At 41.1% G+C, this 17,900-nt stretch overlaps 1 protein-coding gene across 2 annotated transcripts in view; it reads left to right on the forward strand.

The window, feature by feature from the left end:
* The first annotated feature begins 8,917 nt into the window (after positions 1–8,917).
* The window catches only part of LOC136875767 (uncharacterized), a 61,847-nt gene continuing 52,864 nt past the window's right edge, over positions 8,918–17,900 (forward strand). For both annotated transcript variants that reach the window (XM_067149356.2, XM_067149357.2), the window contains exon 1: positions 8,918–10,114. In XM_067149356.2, coding sequence (XP_067005457.2) covers positions 9,241–10,114 — 874 coding nt within the window. In that variant the 5' untranslated portion in view covers positions 8,918–9,240. The remainder of the gene's footprint in view (positions 10,115–17,900) is intronic.

The following is a 17,900-nucleotide window of genomic DNA, read 5'->3' on the forward strand; positions in this document are numbered from 1 at the left end:
CTCGGATTTTAGGGAAAAGCCTATTTTGTTCTAGAAGACAGAACTTCAATTGAAGTCGTATTTATACGTTTCATGTATTTATAATGTTAGAAACGGTGGTTCTATAGTGCCTAAAAGTACCTGAATTGACATTAGGACCGATAATTGCCTATACTAATATAATTCCTTCTTTTATCACTAAATCCGTTACCATGCTTTTAATATATTAAGAGAAAATACAATATTTGCTGATTCGTTTTCAGTATTCTTAAACAAAATCTTATAATCGGAAAGCTGTAAGCCACACACCCCGAAAAGCCTTAAAAACCTCCTGCAGGGAACACTTCCGTAGTCTGTCACGAGGCTGAAGACAGCATCCACTGAAAAACTCCATCTCATTCTGTGTGAACATTTCGGTATTGTTCAGTCTGTGAATTATGCCGAAAGTGTCAATTCCCAAGTCGCCTTTAATTAAAAAGTTGCAAGAGTTTTTCCATTTCACATCGGATGATAAAATTATAATCTGTGACGTTTGCAGCAAACCGGTGAGGGAAGCTTGTTTTATATTCCCCACTAACGCGTTATTACCAATTTAGCAAAATAAACATGGTACCGGGTATTTTAATTGATGCCTATTAAAATACGTAAAATTGAAACTGCCTAAAAATATTTGATATCCTATTTAGACAGTTAAATTACATTTTTGCACCTAAAAATCCGAGGACTAGTAATCAGTATTGCATGTTTCTTTGATGGTTGGAAGTGTAGTGTGTTGCCTGAATATGAAGAGAAAGTGTTGGAACAAACACAACCACCCATTCCCAGAAACACAAGAGTTAATTAGACGCGATTAATATTTCCTATCCCGCTGGGAATCGATTCCGTGACTTTCTGAAGAGAAGGCTCCAACGCTGACCATTCAGCCAAGAATTCGGACAAATGAAATCATCATTGACTTTTATTATTTCTATCAGTATTAACATTCAACTTTCGTAGTAGAACAACGTAAACATAATTATTTAGCTTCATTATTTCTATTAATTTTAACATGCAGCTTGCGTAGGTTCAATCTTACCACCTGACGTTTAAGCTCAGGCCGTCAGGTGCGCCACTGTCAACATCTCTCGCAGTTCAGTATGGGAGAATGCGAGTGTCCCGTATTGTCTATAGTGTATTTGGTAATAATTAACCTCATTAGCATGACAGACAATAAATAAGGGGAAAATTTCGTTAAAAAGTGCATGCGGGAAATGTCTGTACACAACCATTAACAGGAATTTTACATTTTACGAAGTCGTTATTAAATAAAGAATTTATTACGGCTGAATGGCCATAGTGGTGTATATATATGACATATTCCGATTAGAAATTAATCTATATAATAATACAGCATATTTACATACATTCTATTCGGTACTACTGTATATTCGTTGAGGGACTTCGTTCTCCTCTGACATTTGTCAAAATGATAACGCTCACACTTGCTTTGACATAACGCGCACACGCATTCCTCTGTTGGTTCGTGATATCCTGGTCTTGTACATAGTTTGTTATGGAAGCCATGTATGGCTAATCTGTTAATGGCGCTTCTCATACTGTTGTCTGGCCCAGTCCAATTCTTATATATCATTGCATCCGAAGTATAGAAATCCGGGTCAATCTCATTCCGCTTACGTCTTCTGATTCTTAGGTGCTCCCGTTCTTGTTTCTCAGATGACAGCATCTTCCACCTTAGATGTTCTATTAGAAACGGTTCCCTCACCAGTTCGTAATCCATCCTTGAGGTGTCATTTTTGATACTCCCAGAATCCTTTTCAGGGATCTCGCTTTTACGTTTTCTATTGAGTTCAGATCTCTTACTGTTAATATTCCCCACATTGATTCTAGGCAGAACGTAACTATTGGTACGATCTTTGCATGGAATAGTCTGATGACTGTATTTATTGGCAGTTTGGTAGGTTCCTTTATGTCGAAGATTGCTCTCAATGTTGCACTTGTCCTTTCTATGATGTGAAGTGTGAATGATCTTGTTGTTGTTTGTAAAGTGAGTTCTAGATACCTGAACTGATTTACAATTTCAAGTGGTTTGCGTTCTATTTCCAAGTGAACTTCGTGCGCTAATCTACCACCTTTACGGAAAACCATTTGCACTGTTTAGTTTTCACTTATTTGTAATTCATTCTTCTCTGTCCATACTGAGATTTTATTGAGTGCTTCCTGTAGTTTTTCTTTGTTAGTTGAGCCTATGGCATACATGTATGTGTTTACTTCCTTTTCCCTTTTGCTTTCTATTAAGTATATCTGCAGTGAATATGTTAAATAGTTTGGGTGATCGCGTTGTTTGTTTAGATTCCTTTTCTAAACCCGCATTGTTCTTCCGGTGTATGTTGGATTGATAGCTGATATATTCTTTTGGTGAGAATTCTAGTTAGAGTTCTCATAGTAGCGGTTTCTATGGCTATTCCCCTGTAGTTGTTCGGGTTATTAATGCCCCGCTTTCCCTTATACAAAACCTTAAAGATTTATGTTTTCCAGTTCTTTGATATATGTCCCTCTTGTTGGCATTTGTTTAGGAGTTCTGACCAAATTTCCTTTAGGTCTTCATACGATTGCCATAAGTTGTTTATCTGCCGCTTTTTTAGACTTTATAGAGTATATGGCCTCCTTGATTTCTTCCTCCGTTATTTGTTCCATACTATACTCACTTGTGATAGTCCTCTTCTTTACAAGGGAGTGTGTTTCCAGTTAGTATTGTTTTAAAGTGTTCTTCCCACGTGCTCAGGTGGTGATTGGTGGTGATTATTGTTTTAAGAGGAAGTACAACTAGGCAACCATCATCTATATAACACTAATCAGAGGGAAAAAATGGAAGGGATCCGACACTTCGAAAAATGAAGATATCGGCCAAAGGAAGACAAGGGCCACGAAGGGCGTGAAAATGAAAGACTCCATAGCCCTCGCAAACCTAATAGCGTCGGGGTCGGAAAAGAACAAGAGTTGACCAAGGGAGGTCGGATAGGATAGATGAAAGTGAGCAGCCTGGCACAAGTAAGTGGAAGCAATGCCAGGACTCAGCTGAGGGCCCCGTGGTCGCCAACCCACGCTCCAAAGTTCAGAGCCCTTGGGGCCCCTTTTAGTTGCCTCTTACGACAGGCAGGGGATACCGTGGGTGTTATTCTACCGCCCCCACCCACAGGGGGATCCCACGTGCTCAGCTGTGTATGGTTTGATGACGATAATTCCCTCTGCTTGAGGGCTATGAGTATGTCTTCTTCAGCTTCTTTCACTAGCTGATTAGCTTGTTGTTCGTTGTAGGCTGCCTCCTTGTTATTCAGCAGTTGCTTGTATTTCTTTCTTGCTCTGTGGTAGAAACTGAGGACTTCCATCGACATCGTGTTTCTTGCATTATGCAATGCCTTGAGAGTGTTTCTTCTTTCCTCGTAGCATTTACTGTCAAACCAGGCTTTCGCTCTCCTATCTTTTTTATGTTCGATTTATTGATCTATTGTGTTTCTTATAGTCCACTCTAGGTCATGGATATTTCTGCTGGTCTCCTGTATAAAGTCGTTATAATAAAGTTTTGTTGCAGCCAATGGCCATATATAAATTGATTCTACTCTTTACTATATTCATGTAAGGTTTTTCTCTTTTGCTACACTTGTTGAAGTGATATCGTTCACATATTTTCCCACATAATTTGCACACGCATTCGTGATATATCTCTTTTACACATAGCTCATGATGAAATCCGTGTACAGCCAGCCTGTTGATAGCACTGCGCATGTTCTTATTTGGGCTCATCCAGTTTTTGCTTGTCATAGCATCCGTCACGTGAAACTCCGGCCAGATTTCTTCTCTTTTTCTTAACCTCAGATTTAGGTGAGCAATGGTTTGAGGTGTCGATGATACAGAAAGATATCATAAGATAACTCATAAGCTAGTCTAGATGGATATATCTTAGAAATACCTAATATTCTTTGCAGAAAGGTAGCTTTCACTTTTTCACGGGTAGTTAGGTCTGATGTTGATAATTTGTCCCATATTAAATCTATGCCATATGTCAGAATGGGTAGTATCTTTGCATGAAAAAGTTTCATTGGCGAGCCAATTGATATTTTGGTTGGGTCTTGTATATCATAAATGTTGGTGAGGAGGTATAATTTTCGACCCCATAACGGCTCGGGTACAATGCTCCCAACCAAATCCTGATAAGGACGACAACGTTTTGCCTACATCAAAGATTAAGCTACTATTATGGAATATTGAAGGACTGCTGAGCATGACAAACACACTAGAAGAGATGATACAGGAATTTGATGTAATAATCCTAGTGGAAACATTTTTAACGCATGCGTGGCAAACTAGTAAACATTATTCAACATTCGTCATGGCAGAAAAACCTCCAGTAGGGAGGCCCAAAAGAGGCATTGCATGTCTGTTCATTGATCAATTCTCACCATTTAGTGTACAATACAGATCTACGAACGTTTTAGTAGTTCGAACCAAGCCGTGTGTATGTGTCTGTGTATATTTCCAGCCAGATTTCTCATCAACTGAGATTATTGAGGTAGTAAAGCTTTAACTGTGACTACGAGGGATGATGCCATTATCCTTGCCGGAGACCTAAATTGTCGCATCGATACAGAACAACGAAAATCAACAGAAGTTTTGGACTTCTTAGAAGAGGAAAGTCTTCGGTTGGTGAATGCCTCTGAAATGAATACCTACATGTCTCATAATGGTGCTAGCACAATAGATCTGGTGTTTATAAACTCTAAGTTTGTGCCGATCAAGCAGGAGGTTATTCTCGAGGCGCAACGGAAACACCTACCAGTTGCAACTTCCTTACAGCTGGAGAATAGGCTTCGTACGCTTGATACAGTTGGAGACCGTACAAAAATAAGTAAAAAAAGTTATCCGTCTCTTATCTGTGGTGAAGATAATCAAACGATACTTAACCTATTACGAGAAGGTAATCTTAATGAGGCTGCATTATATCTAGAAGTGCTGCTCCAGAATGCTACTCTACCAACAATACCTGTGATCAGGAAATCTCAGCCCTGGTTCACCAAGGAATGCTATAAATGTCGTAGAGATGTTCTGGAAGCATTACATACAGCCCGAAGAGAGAAAACAAAAGAATTCCTTGAAATACACTGACAGCAAATGCAACACCAAGAAGGAGTGGTCAGAACTTTATGCCAATTGCAGGGTAGACTGACGTCACTGAGGTATGCTCATGATGTGAAATGCGCCGCTGTGCTGCGCACGTAGCGAACGATAAATGGGACACGGCGTTGGCGAATGGCCCACTTCGTACCGTGATTTCTCAGCCGACAGTCATTGTAGAACGTGTTGTCGTGTGCCACAGGACACGTGTATAGCTAAGAATGCCAGGCCGCCGTCAATGGAGGCATTTCCAGCAGACAGACGACTTTACGAGGGGTATGGTGATCGGGCTGAGAAGGGAAGGTTGGTCGCTTCGTCAAATCGCAGCCGATACCCATAGGGATGTGTCCACGGTGCAGCGCCTGTGGCGAAGATGGTTGGCGCAGGGACATGTGGCACGTGCGAGGGGTCCAGGCACAGCCCGAGTGACGTCAGCACGCGAGGATCGGCGCATCCGCCGCCAAGCGGTGGTAGCCCCGCACGCCACGTCAACCGCCATTCTTCAGCATGTGCAAGACACCCTGGCCGTTCCAATATCGACCAGAACAATTTCCCGTCGATTGGTTGAAGGAGGCCTGCACTCCCGGCGTCCGCTCAGAAGACTACCATTGACTCCACAGCATAGACGTGCACGCCTGGCATGGTGCCGGGCTAGAGCGACTTGGATGAGGGAATGGCGGAACTTCGTGTTCTCCGATGAGTCACGCTTCTGTTCTGTCAGTGATAGTCACCGCAGACGAGTGTGGCGTCGGCGTGGAGAAAGGTCAAATCCGGCAGTAACTGTGGAGCGCCCTACCGCTAGACAACGCGGCATCATGGTTTGGGGCGCTATTGCGTATGATTCCACGTCACCTCTAGTGCGTATTCAAGGCACGTTAAATGCCCACCGCTACGTGCAGCATGTGCTGCGGCCGGTGGCACTCCCGTACCTTCAGGGGCTGCCCAATGCTCTGTTTCAGCAGGATAATGCCCGCCCACACACTGCTCGCATCTCCCAACAGGCTCTACGAGGTGTACAGATGCTTCCGTGGCCAGCGTACTCTCCGGATCTCTCACCAATCGAACACGTGTGGGATCTCATTGGACGCCGTTTGCAAACTCTGCCCCAGCCTCGTACGGACGACCAACTGTGGCAAACGGTTGACAGAGAATGGAGAACCATCCCTCAGGACACCATCCGCACTCTTATTGACTCTGTACCTCGACGTGTTTCTGCGTGCATCGCCGCTCGCGGTGGTCCTACATCCTACTGAGTCTATGCCGTGCGCATTGTGTAACCTGCATATCGGTTTGAAATAAACATCAATTATTCGTCCGTGCCGTCTCTGATTTTTTCCCCAACTTTCATCCCTTTCGAACCACTCCTTCTTGGTGTTGCATTTGCTCGGTCAGTCAGTGTATATGCCAGTAAAAGGAGAGCATACAAGTTACTACTAAAAGAAGCCAAAAATCATTATAGAGAGGAAGAAGAAAAGAAACTTATAGAACGTGTCAGTCTAGATCCTTACCTGGCTCTGAAGCGTAGACAACCGAAGTTCTCCAGGAACTTACCAATGGAAGTTTGGGAAAAGCACTTGAGTGCAGTGCTTCAAGAGAGAGACACACGACCTACTAATTATTTCGTGCCAGTTTTTCAAATAATCCCTGAAATTGACGAATTTTCAATTAATGAGGTTGTATCAACTATTACAGCATCTAAAGATAACAAGGCATGTGGCCCAGATCACATTTTTAATGAACATCTTAATGCTGCTCTCCCAAAATTGGGTGAATCCATCACTCACCTAATGAATGAATGCTTGCGGCAAGGTAGGATACCAGACAACTGGAGAAAATCGACTATTAAAATGCTATATAAAGGCAAAGGTGATACCGCAGATCCCAACTCATATAGAGGAATAGCGCTAGAATGTACTCTACTAAAGACTTTAACTTCATTAGTAGGTAAACGTCTCATTAATCTGGTGGAAAATAACCTACCGGAGTCGCAATTCGGATTTAGAAAAGGAAAATCAACGACTTTAGCTATCCGCTGTCTCCAGAATGACATAGAGGAAGCCTTAAAGAAACCAGGGGGTAAATTGCATGTCATCTTTATAGATTATTCGAAAGCTTTTGACACCATAAGCAGAACCATACTGTTAGAAAAATTGGAGAGTATCATTGGTAGTACGAACTACCTTATACCGCTGATTAGGAACTTACTGCTCAACAATTCAATAGAAGTAGATAATGGCATTACCAAATCTATTATTTTGGAACAAACAACCGGGGTATTGCAGGGAGACCCGTTAAGTCCATTATTATTCATCATTGCGACAGCAGACATAGTAGATTTGGTAAACCAGGAAAGCGTCAAACTATTAATGTACGCTGATGATATGGTCTTAACATCAACGTCAGAGAAGGAACTCTAGGAATCATTCAACCAAACAGTAGGCTGGATAAATAAAAATGAGCTCAAACTGAATGTAGAAAAAACAGTTTCCATGACGTTTAGAAGAGGGGGGCCTCATGGAATCTTCTATTATGAAGACCAAGAACTTGAGTCCGTAAAGCATTTTAAATACTGGGGTGTAATTTTTCAAACCCAAGGTAATGTTTTCACCCTCCATCTCATGGACCGTCTAAATGCATCTATGAAAGCAATATCTGACATTAAGCATCTGAGAAACTTGTCTTTAGAAACGGCCATAAAACTCTTTCATCTAAAAATCAGCCCTATAGCAACACATGGCTTGGAAAACATTTGGGAACATTTGAGTATGAAACAGTTAGATAAAATCGAGAAGTTGAAGGCAATCTACTTGAAACGGGCTCTGTGCCTCTCGGAATATTCTCCTTCCCGGCTCGTGTATGAGCTATCCAGAGAGGGATTTTATGTGGAAGAGCTAAGGTTACTGTTGTTACTTCCAGCAACAACACCCTATATACATCTGCTTCGAGACCTACGATCGAAGAAGGCTGACATCTGGGAAGATTTCTACTCTACCGATGCCATGCTAAATCGCGAGTGGGTTCAATGTGGATATGAACTGCGACACCTGCTAACAAGGTTCTCCGTTCATGGGTTCCATTATAAACTGTGTAATATAAAGCGTTATCATGAACCAGGTTTGAACTGTGTATGTTTAAGATGTGGTGCACACTGTACTAGGTACCATGTTTTAAATTGTAAACAGCGACCAGAATCACTGGTGAAATTTTGCAACGAATATTAATGTTTTATATAGTAATTCTTTGCACATTGTGCGCGTTAAATAAATTATTAAATTCCTCTTATTGCTGCTGCTGCTGCTGCTGCTGCTCTTTCCCTCACATCTATTTTGAACGAAGATCCTGACGTTTGTAAAGTGATGCCGAGGTAACGAAACTTATTTACGGTAGTCAAGTCTAGCCCTGCATATGAAATTCTATCTGTCGTTGCTATTCTTCCTCCTTTTCTGAAAACCAACGTCTTGTCCTTGTTAACCTGGAAGTCGTTTGTTTCGGCCCATTCCTGTAATCTATCTACAGCGACCTGAAGGTCTTCTCTGTTTCTCGATCTTATTATCATGTCATCTGCGTAGGCATAAAGCACTGTCGATAGATTATCTGTTATTCTTGTGATGTCTGTTGTAGCTACGTTAAGTCGTTATTAATCATTGTAATCATAGAGGTCATATTCTCATTTTATTCCAAGAATTTCAAGAATAAGCGGGAGTTTGTAAAACTAGGTTACTCTCGTGAATAGGAAATGTCAGAGAATTTCTTATTTGTTTACAAACATGCTCATCTCATTCATGCAAAATGAAGAACCGAATTGCATCTAAGCCGTGGTTTTCTCCACGGTTGTTTTGTGACGAATTGGATTGCTGTCAGTATGGATAGTGGACTCATTAAATATGGGTAAAGTTCGGAGTTGAATATTATTGTCGTTCTGCTAGACCCAGACGTGTATTGTTTATAATCCTCATTATTGAATACGTTTTTGATGATTGTGCTGGCCATGACTTCTGAACACAAAATCAGGAGCATATTTCGTATTATGAAATATACGTGATAATAATACGACATACACCGTGGAACTTCATATATGATGCTTACTGGAAGATGACAGAGAAAGAAAACTGGGATGATCACATCTTATCTAACCTTACTGATGCTGATTTCGAACTACCTAATCTTGATTGGGTTGATGAAGATGAGGAAGACGGTGATGGCCTTAAAACTAAGGAAATAAAGGAAGTGGTGGTGGAAGAGAGTGGGAAAGATAAACTTGATGACACAATATTATCGACCCCATCAGCATCACATTCAACAAGAGAAGTACTAATATTGCTGGATAATGATAGAAAGAAAATTATCACTCTTCAAGAGGGTGAATTCTATCAGATTGAACAGAAGCTGTTAGAATCTCTCGAAGGTGACCCTATTTTCAAGAAATCTGTCCGTAAATCCCATATTGTGTTTCAGGAGTATAATACAAAATTTAATACTTGGGTTGATTTTGATAAATCTAAGGAAATATGTGATGGTGCACATCTTAAAGCAATTTTCATTCCTAAGCCTAAGGAGGAATCAAGTTCACATCATAAATCCAGGCATAAGGAAAAGAAACATAAAAGAAAGAGATCTTCAGATCGTGATTCCAGGTCAAGATCGAGCAGTAGGACACACAGATCATACAAACACCAAAAATCAGATCACGGTAGTGAAAATGATGATACTCAACTTGTATTGCACCCAAGCATTGATGCAAACATGGCAAAAACTGAAGACTTATGCTCTTCTAGTGAACCAAACATGACTGTGATTTGTAAGGAAGTAAATGATAGTACATTTTTGGAGACTTCACACACTGCAGATTCTAAACACACTCAAGCAGGGAATAGTGTGATCAACAAACATTCCTCAGATTGTTCATTGCCTACCAGTACTACCTCCAGAACGCATTCTGAACTTCCCAGATTTTCTGCTGCTGAAGGTAATTATTTAATTTGATAGTCATGTTAATTTTCTAAGAATTAAGACAGTCATAGTTCACTCATTTATGTTTGTTGTGGTCTGTTATTTTTAATTTAGCCTACATACTTGTGGTTGCAGACTTTCATTGATCTCTTTGCTGCAATTGAACTGATTCCGTGCCTCTTTCTTTGAAATCAAGCACCAAGACTAACTAATGTCTCTTAGGTATTCCTCTGCATCTCTTACCTTCCATGGCTAAATCCATTATTCTCCTAAGTTACATATCCTCTTCCATTTGCATTCCTTTCAGATTTTAGTACTGTGGTAAGAGTTATTTACTTTTTCAAATCCAAAAATAGGTGCATTATTCTATAGCCTAGTATACCTAATTTTGATTTAATACTTGTAAGGCATAAATCGAAGCATACTGTTTTCAAAAGTTAACATCAGGTTGGTACCGGTATCATTTTTCACTATGGATGAATTGTGAACAAAAACGCTTGTATGCCCTCAAAAAGATTTCAAAGACAACAAACTTATCGTGACCAAGGCAACACAGCAGTGATTTTAGACAAAAACGAATATATTAGTGAAACAAAAAACTTCTTTAAAGACAGCTCCTTTTCCATAATTAAAAAGAACCCCATTCAAAAAGTTTCAAGACTCCTCAAACAAACTCTGAAGAACACATCCTTTCTGTTTACTGAACAAGAGAAAGCTAAATTCATAAGTATGAAGGTCTCCCTACAGCTAAAGCTCTCCCTAAAATACACAAGGCCGGCGTTCCCATTCGGCCAATCATTAATTATAGACCGAGTCCATTATACAACACGTGCGTTGAATCTTAGCAGATAGTAGAAGCGGTTTGAGTAGGTTTCCTGAATCTGAGTTAAAGAATCTGAGTGTCTTGTAATAGTTAAATCTAGAAAGTTTATTTTTTGATCTATTTCTGTTTCTAGTATGAATTTGATATGAGAATCGATATTACTGAGCCTAATGAGGGTGGTTGAGGCGCTGATTGATTTTTCATCCATGATTGCGAAGAACTCATTAACGTACGCAGCCCAGAAGTGAATGTTGTCAAATTTATTGTCAATTTTATTGTGTTCAAGGAAATCTAGGTATATTTCTGCCAAAATATCCGAGGCCTGCGATCCCATTGCCAAACCATCTTGTTCAAGACCATAGCGAAGATAACAGTTGTCCACCTCTTGTTTGAGTTTTTCAGTTTCAGCTACTTGCTGCCAGATTGAAGGTGGAGCTATGCCACAAGTGTGGAATGGTTTTTTGACATTTTTTGTTGGTTTGAGGCAGCCAGAAATTGCATGGCACTTGTCGTTCAAAGCAATCTCTTGGAATGGACAGAGTTGACCCACACAGGACAAGCATACAAGTAGTACAACAGTGTCTCAGATCACGGAAGAGTTTCTCCCAGTGATTCCCTGGGATCTGTTATGAGTTCACCTGATTTACGGTACCCAAAACACTATTCATTTACTTTTTCCCATCCCTTTCTACAGTTCTTTATTACTGTCTAGAAAGGTTTCCTCGTTGCTTGACCTAGCCTTATCAATGCCAAATGGGAAGCCTTCAAGATCCGTCATTCAGTGTGAAGAAAGCTGTGTTTCAAGATCTGAAACAGAAATGTCAGACTCAAATAAGAGAAATGAAGAACAACTAATGGCAGGAGAAGGCTCTAGAACTGAAGTGGTCTACTTGTTCTGGTTTGGTGTTTGAGATGGTACTGTTAAATTCTCAAATGTTAGTCCCTGGTGCAGGCTGAGCAAGTACCTTGGTTGTTGTTTTTTTTTTTTTTTGGTGTTGATGGTGAGGCCAAAAAGGCCATATGCATCCTTGAAACTGTTGACTGACTGTTGTAGTTCCTCAGGTGTAAGAGCCAGTGATGTGGTATCATCAGCATACTGCATTTCAGCTACTCTAGTAACACCGGTATGTCTTCGCGAGTGAAGTCTGGGCAAGTTGAAGAGGCCACCATCAAAGCGGTACGTAATCTTTGCACCGGGGATGTCTGTAGTTTCATAAAGCATGGCCGCCAGATATAAGGCATTCAGAGTTGGAGCAAGTACGCAACCCTGCTTCAGTCCATGTGGGATTGAGTATGATTCGGAGAAGTTGTTTTGATGGAGAATCTGTCCAGTCATACCATCATGAAGTGCTTGCACCAGGCCCACAAAATGCTCAGGACAGCCAAAGCGTCTCAGAACTGCCCACATAGCGAGTCTTGGAACACTATCGAAGGCCTTTTCCAGATCATTAAACACAAAATAGAGAGGCTTCTGTATTATTATTCTCGTTGGCTGGTTTACCTCTAACTTGAATTATTACACTCCCCTATCTACAGAGCTATTTCCTGGCTGAAGCCCGGCAGGCGACAGAAGTTTCATATGTGTACTTAGTTTGATATATTGAACTCTGAGTGAAGATCTGCCCATATACATTTCTTTAAAATTCCATTTCTTGTCCTCATTTCATAATTGTAACATCAGGTCTGGCACTTCCCTTGCTATTTCCATCAACGACTCTTCTATGTACAATAGACCCTCGTAAGTTTCCGGGAGAAGCAATGAGAATGTTCCGCCTCTAGCCACGTCGCAAATATTCTGGTACACATCACCTGAGCTATAAAAAGAGAGGTTAGTCACGGACAGTCAGTCAATATTAGTGTTTGAATGCGTGGTAGAGTGAGTGTTGGATTCCATGGTGGGGTCGGTGTTGGATTCCGTGGTATAGCCAATGTTAGAGTAACTGTGGGACTCTGTTGGAGTCAGCATGAGACTCAGTGTGTTGGGGTTCAGTGGCTGGGCAGAGGACGACAAAGGTGTTGGCTGTTGCTAGTGTCCCACCGAGGTCTGAACGAGGAGTGTCCAGCGAGAAGCTGGGCTGAAGATGGCATACGGAATGGAAGACTGTGTACTATCCAAGAGTACTTCGTGTATGTGTACTTTTATGGACTGAGGACTGCCGTGAGCCAGCGAGGGAAGCAGCTATCGTTGATGTAATTGGAACTGCATTAATAATTGTTTTGTGAGTACTGTTCTGCTGTTTAGTACTGTCGAATTGTAGCTGTTTAGTTGTTTACTGTGTCTGACTGTGTGAATTACTGGACTATCTCTCAAGTCGAACCAAGAAATAGTAATTGCGTGTTGTGTAGCCAGTAGCACTGTATTCAAACCCAGCAGTTTGCCCGCAGCTGCTGTATGGGGTGACTCGACTTAGAGAAGTGAAAGTAAGGATTATTCCTGTCCCCAGGTAAAACCAATGGGCCGGACTGCCTACTGTGCCCAAAGAAGAGAGACTTGTAAATAAACAGCAGTTAGTAAGTGTAGCTGTTCATGATTTCCCAAATTGAGAGTATGAGAGTAAAGAGCCTTGTTTTCAGGGGTAAGCCTCCACCTTGAATTAGTTCCAGAGGGATGTTGTCTGGTCAAGGTGCTTTCCTAGGTTTCACCCTATCAAGTGCCTGAATTCCTGAAGTGAATTCCTGATAAGTTGGTGGCATCACCATCCATGTTTGAGGGGTGAGTTGCGGTACATTCCGTAGAAAGTCATAGTCAGCAGTGGAGCTTTGGTTTAAAAGAGTGGCGAAATGTTCCTTCCAACGCTCCAGGATGTCTCTACCATCGGTACGAGTGTTAGCACCATCAACTGTCTTCAGAGTTCCAACTGAAGAGCGAGATGGACCATAGATCTCTTTTATTCCTGCATAGAAGTTCCACAGGTCTCTGGCATCAGATAGTCTTTGGAGTTCTAGAGCCTTCTCATGCCACCAGTTATTCTTCATTTCTCTTATTTGAGTCTGACATTTCTGTTTCAATTCTTGAAACACAGCTTTCTTCACACTGGATGATGGATTTTGAAGAAGGGATAGGTAGGCTTCCCGTTTGGCATTGATAAGGCTCAGAATTTCTTCATTGTTGTCCACGAACCAGTCTTGCCTGTTTCGTTTTTCGTAGCCGATGATTTCCTCAGTGACTCAATGATGGCCCTTTGGAGTGTTGACCATTTTGCTCCACCTCATTTGTGCATACTGGATTGCTTTCCAATCTGTTCATGATCGCATTTTGGAAGTCTGATGATGTGGATTTTTCTGAGAGCTTGAAAGCGGCAAACTTACGTCGGGGCTTACTTGGGTGATGCATAGTTGGTTTCCGATGGAAGAATATTCTGAGTCGACAGATCAGAAGTTTGTGATCTGTCCAACAATGATCAATACTTCTTGCAATCTTAGTGATGAGAACATCTTTCTTGTCACACTGTCAGGTGATGACGTAGTCGAGGATGTGCCAGTGCTTAGATCGTGGGTGCATCCATGTGTTCTTGTAACAGTTAGGCAGGTGAAACTGAATGTTAGTGATGAACAGCTCATATTCTGCACACAGGCCGAGAAGTAGCAGACTATTGGTATTGCAGTTACCAATACCATGTTTGCCCATTACACTTTCCCACAACCAATTATCCCTTTCCACACTGTCATTGAAGTCCCAAGCAGTAGCAGTTTGTCTGATGGTGCTATCTTGGTGATGATGGAGTTCAGCTGGTGGTAGAAATGGTTCTTAGTTTCTTCACCGGCTTTCAGGGTGGGGGCATATGCAGAGATTAGTGTGATGGACCTATCTCTTTAGAGTGGTATACGGAGTGACATGAGCCTTTCACTGAATGCAGTGGGAGTGGGCTGATAATCATTTACCAGTTTTGTCTTAACTGTGAATCCAAATCCATGAATACGGTTCTCTTCATTCTCCTTCCCTTTCCAAAAGATAGTATAGCCCGATCCGGACTCAATGATCTTCCTTTCATCTGATAGTCTAGTTTTGCTCAGTGCAGCAACGACTATGTTAAGTCTAGCAAGCTGATGGGTGATGAGAGCTGTTCTTCTCTCCGGTCTGTCACTGTTGTCATTATCAAGCAGTGTTCTGACATTCCAGGATCCAGTTATAATTTTACATTCATGTGCCATATTTCAACCGTGTGTGGGGTCACCTGCTGGGTGCAGCTGTCCAGCCAGGCGAAAGGGTGACTTCTGATGTTTAGCCCACATTTTCAAGGGCCTTCTCCATTTGGGGTGCGCAGCAGTGGTCCTAAATAGGCCTGCCCACACACACGCAGGACCAGATGTTTGAGTAGCCACCGGGTCTCATGAAGACGACCATCAGACATCTGCCACCAATGTGCAGGTCCGGACTAGAGGCTCCCAGTTTACCCTAAACCTGCCTCCACCATCCTCTGTTGGATTTGATCGAAGTGAAGAAAGTAGCAGGAAAAGTGCCACTGGCGTAGATTTGTTTAAGGAGGATCACAACTTGCCAGGAAGTGACCCTCACACTATGGTCTCAAAGCTATATTCTGTGGCACATGTGAGATGAGACGTGCAGGGTTAGGCACCAAGATTGCAGTGGACTGCCCCAGACTCCAGTTATGGTGCTTTGTGGATAACAATCAGGAACTGGAAGGATATAGCAACAAAATCTTGAACGTCATCTATCAGATAGACATACATTACCGACTTTTTCAGTCCTATGTGTTTAAGGTATGCCTATTTATTATTGTATTGTATATACTATTGTATTTATATTAGTATTACAGTAAATATTATTGCTGCTCTGATAATCCGACTTGTCTTGTGTTCTGACCATGCCCTCAGTCCCAAAGGCTCTACTGTATGTTTACAAATTGAAGATCATTTTTATGAACTGTTGCAAAAGTGCTTTTCATATCAGAAGTTCTTATGGTAGATTGTTCGTTAGAAGTGGATTGTGTTTTTCTTTATCGTCGTATTTGAGTTTGAGATTAGTTTTAGTATCTTTGTTGTTAAATATTTCTCTGCTGCCCATTTAGTTTCATAAAATGATTTCAGAGGAATCAGGAGCTTTAAAAGCAGATTTTTGTGCAGCTGCTTATTGTCCATTCTTAAGATACCAAGATTTTGATATTGGTGTGGTGGCTTGCATGCTCATTGAGGTTTCCTTGAGCTGCCCAAGTGATTCCTGTGTAATTTTCTTCATTTCTTTCACTACCAACTTATAATTTATTTCTACGTACTGGGCTGAGTAGCTCGGTGAGTAGCGCCTTCACAGCCAGTCCATCTGGCATGACTTCATCCGCCTCCTTCGCTTATTTGCCATTGGGTCTTCAAGTGATGGATTCTAGTGTCATTTCCTCCACTGAGGGGACCATCACCCCACCTAAGGGGCTCATCCTCCCAGAGCCGTAGGTCCCTTTAGGGACTCAGGTTATTTACCACCGCCCAACACTTGGCATTAGCAGTTTTACAGCTGGGTGCCAGATCAGCCGACCCTCCTCCTTTCTCATTCTGGACTTGGGACCGAACAATGGCGGAGTTAAAGAGGACATACCACTGCAAATATGTTGCATCAATTTTGGGGAAGACGGAAGAAGGCAGCAACCTGTGTGAGGCAATGAAATATTTTAATATAAAGGATGCTGTGTAATATATACATTTGAAACTGCATTACTTGAACTTCATAATGTTGCTGATAGATGGGTTATAATAGCTATTGCATAGGAATCGCTTTGCCAACTAATAAAAATCGTACAAGCATTTTGATGTTTTGAAGCATATGTTGACGTATCATGTGCAGCCGATGGTATTTTCTGCCTTCCTCATTGATGGCAGTGACCCATAGACAACCTAGATGGCTACTTTAAAGGATATTAAACAGCTTGTAAGATACATACAAAAAATTGTGTACAGGTTGCACGAGAATAAAACAAATAAAGTGATTTCAATATGCCATGTTTGTCCTTTTACCTTACCAGGGATTCCTGCAACCCTACCCCTATGTGGTGTCACCTTTAAAAGTCCTTGTCATACATTTTCAAATTTTACTTAGGAAATTTCCTTTGTTGGAGCTTTTTCAAGAGAGAAAATGTAGTGTCATGACTTCTGAAACATCCCTCATATTTACACAGTTGCTGAGGCTTGGGAAAAATTAAAGGCATCCACAAATGAAAAATCATGGTGTAAACTCTAGCCGAGAATGACAGTTGAAATTGATCAAAATGAAGATGAATTTACACAGGCAATCGTCCAAGATTTGCAAATCAAGAAAGCTGATGTTCAAACCAACGATGTTGATGGTTACGTTGATGTTGACTACACAACAGAAGAAGGAATAGGCGATGGTCAGATCACTGCAGCTGTTATCCAGAGTGCAGATGATATTGATAAAGAAGACTTGATGAAAACTACAAATCTCCCTGTCAAGTATCCCATGCAAGCAGACTTTGATTTAATTCTTGTGTACATTGAATAGAATACTTGTTCCACACTTATGGTGCTTTGTGGATAAGGATCAGGAAATGGAAGGATATTGCAACAAAATCTTGAATGTCATCTATCAGACAAACACCATTACTGACTTTTTCATTCTTAAGTGTTTAAGGTATGCCTATTTATTATTGTATTGTATGTACTATTGTATGTACTTTTATTAGTATTACTGTAGATATTATTGCTGCTCTGATAATCCAACCTGTCTTGTGTTCTGACCATGCCCTCAGTACCAAAGGTTCTACTGTGTGTTTACAAATTGAAGATAATTTTTATGAACTGTTGCAAAAGTGCTTTTCAAATCAGAAGTTCTTGTGGTAGATTGTTCATTAGAAGTGGATTGGGTTTTTTTCTTTAGAGTTATATTTGAGTTTGAGATTACTGGTATCTTTTTTGTTAAATATTTCTCTGTTGCCCCTTTTAGTTTCGTAAAATGATTTAGAGGAATCACTCCCTTTAAAAGCAGATTTTTTGTGCAACTGTTTATTGTCCA

Source organism: Anabrus simplex, chromosome 6 (genome assembly GCF_040414725.1).
Source record: "Anabrus simplex isolate iqAnaSimp1 chromosome 6, ASM4041472v1, whole genome shotgun sequence".
Classification (NCBI taxonomy): Eukaryota; Metazoa; Arthropoda; class Insecta; order Orthoptera; family Tettigoniidae; genus Anabrus; species Anabrus simplex.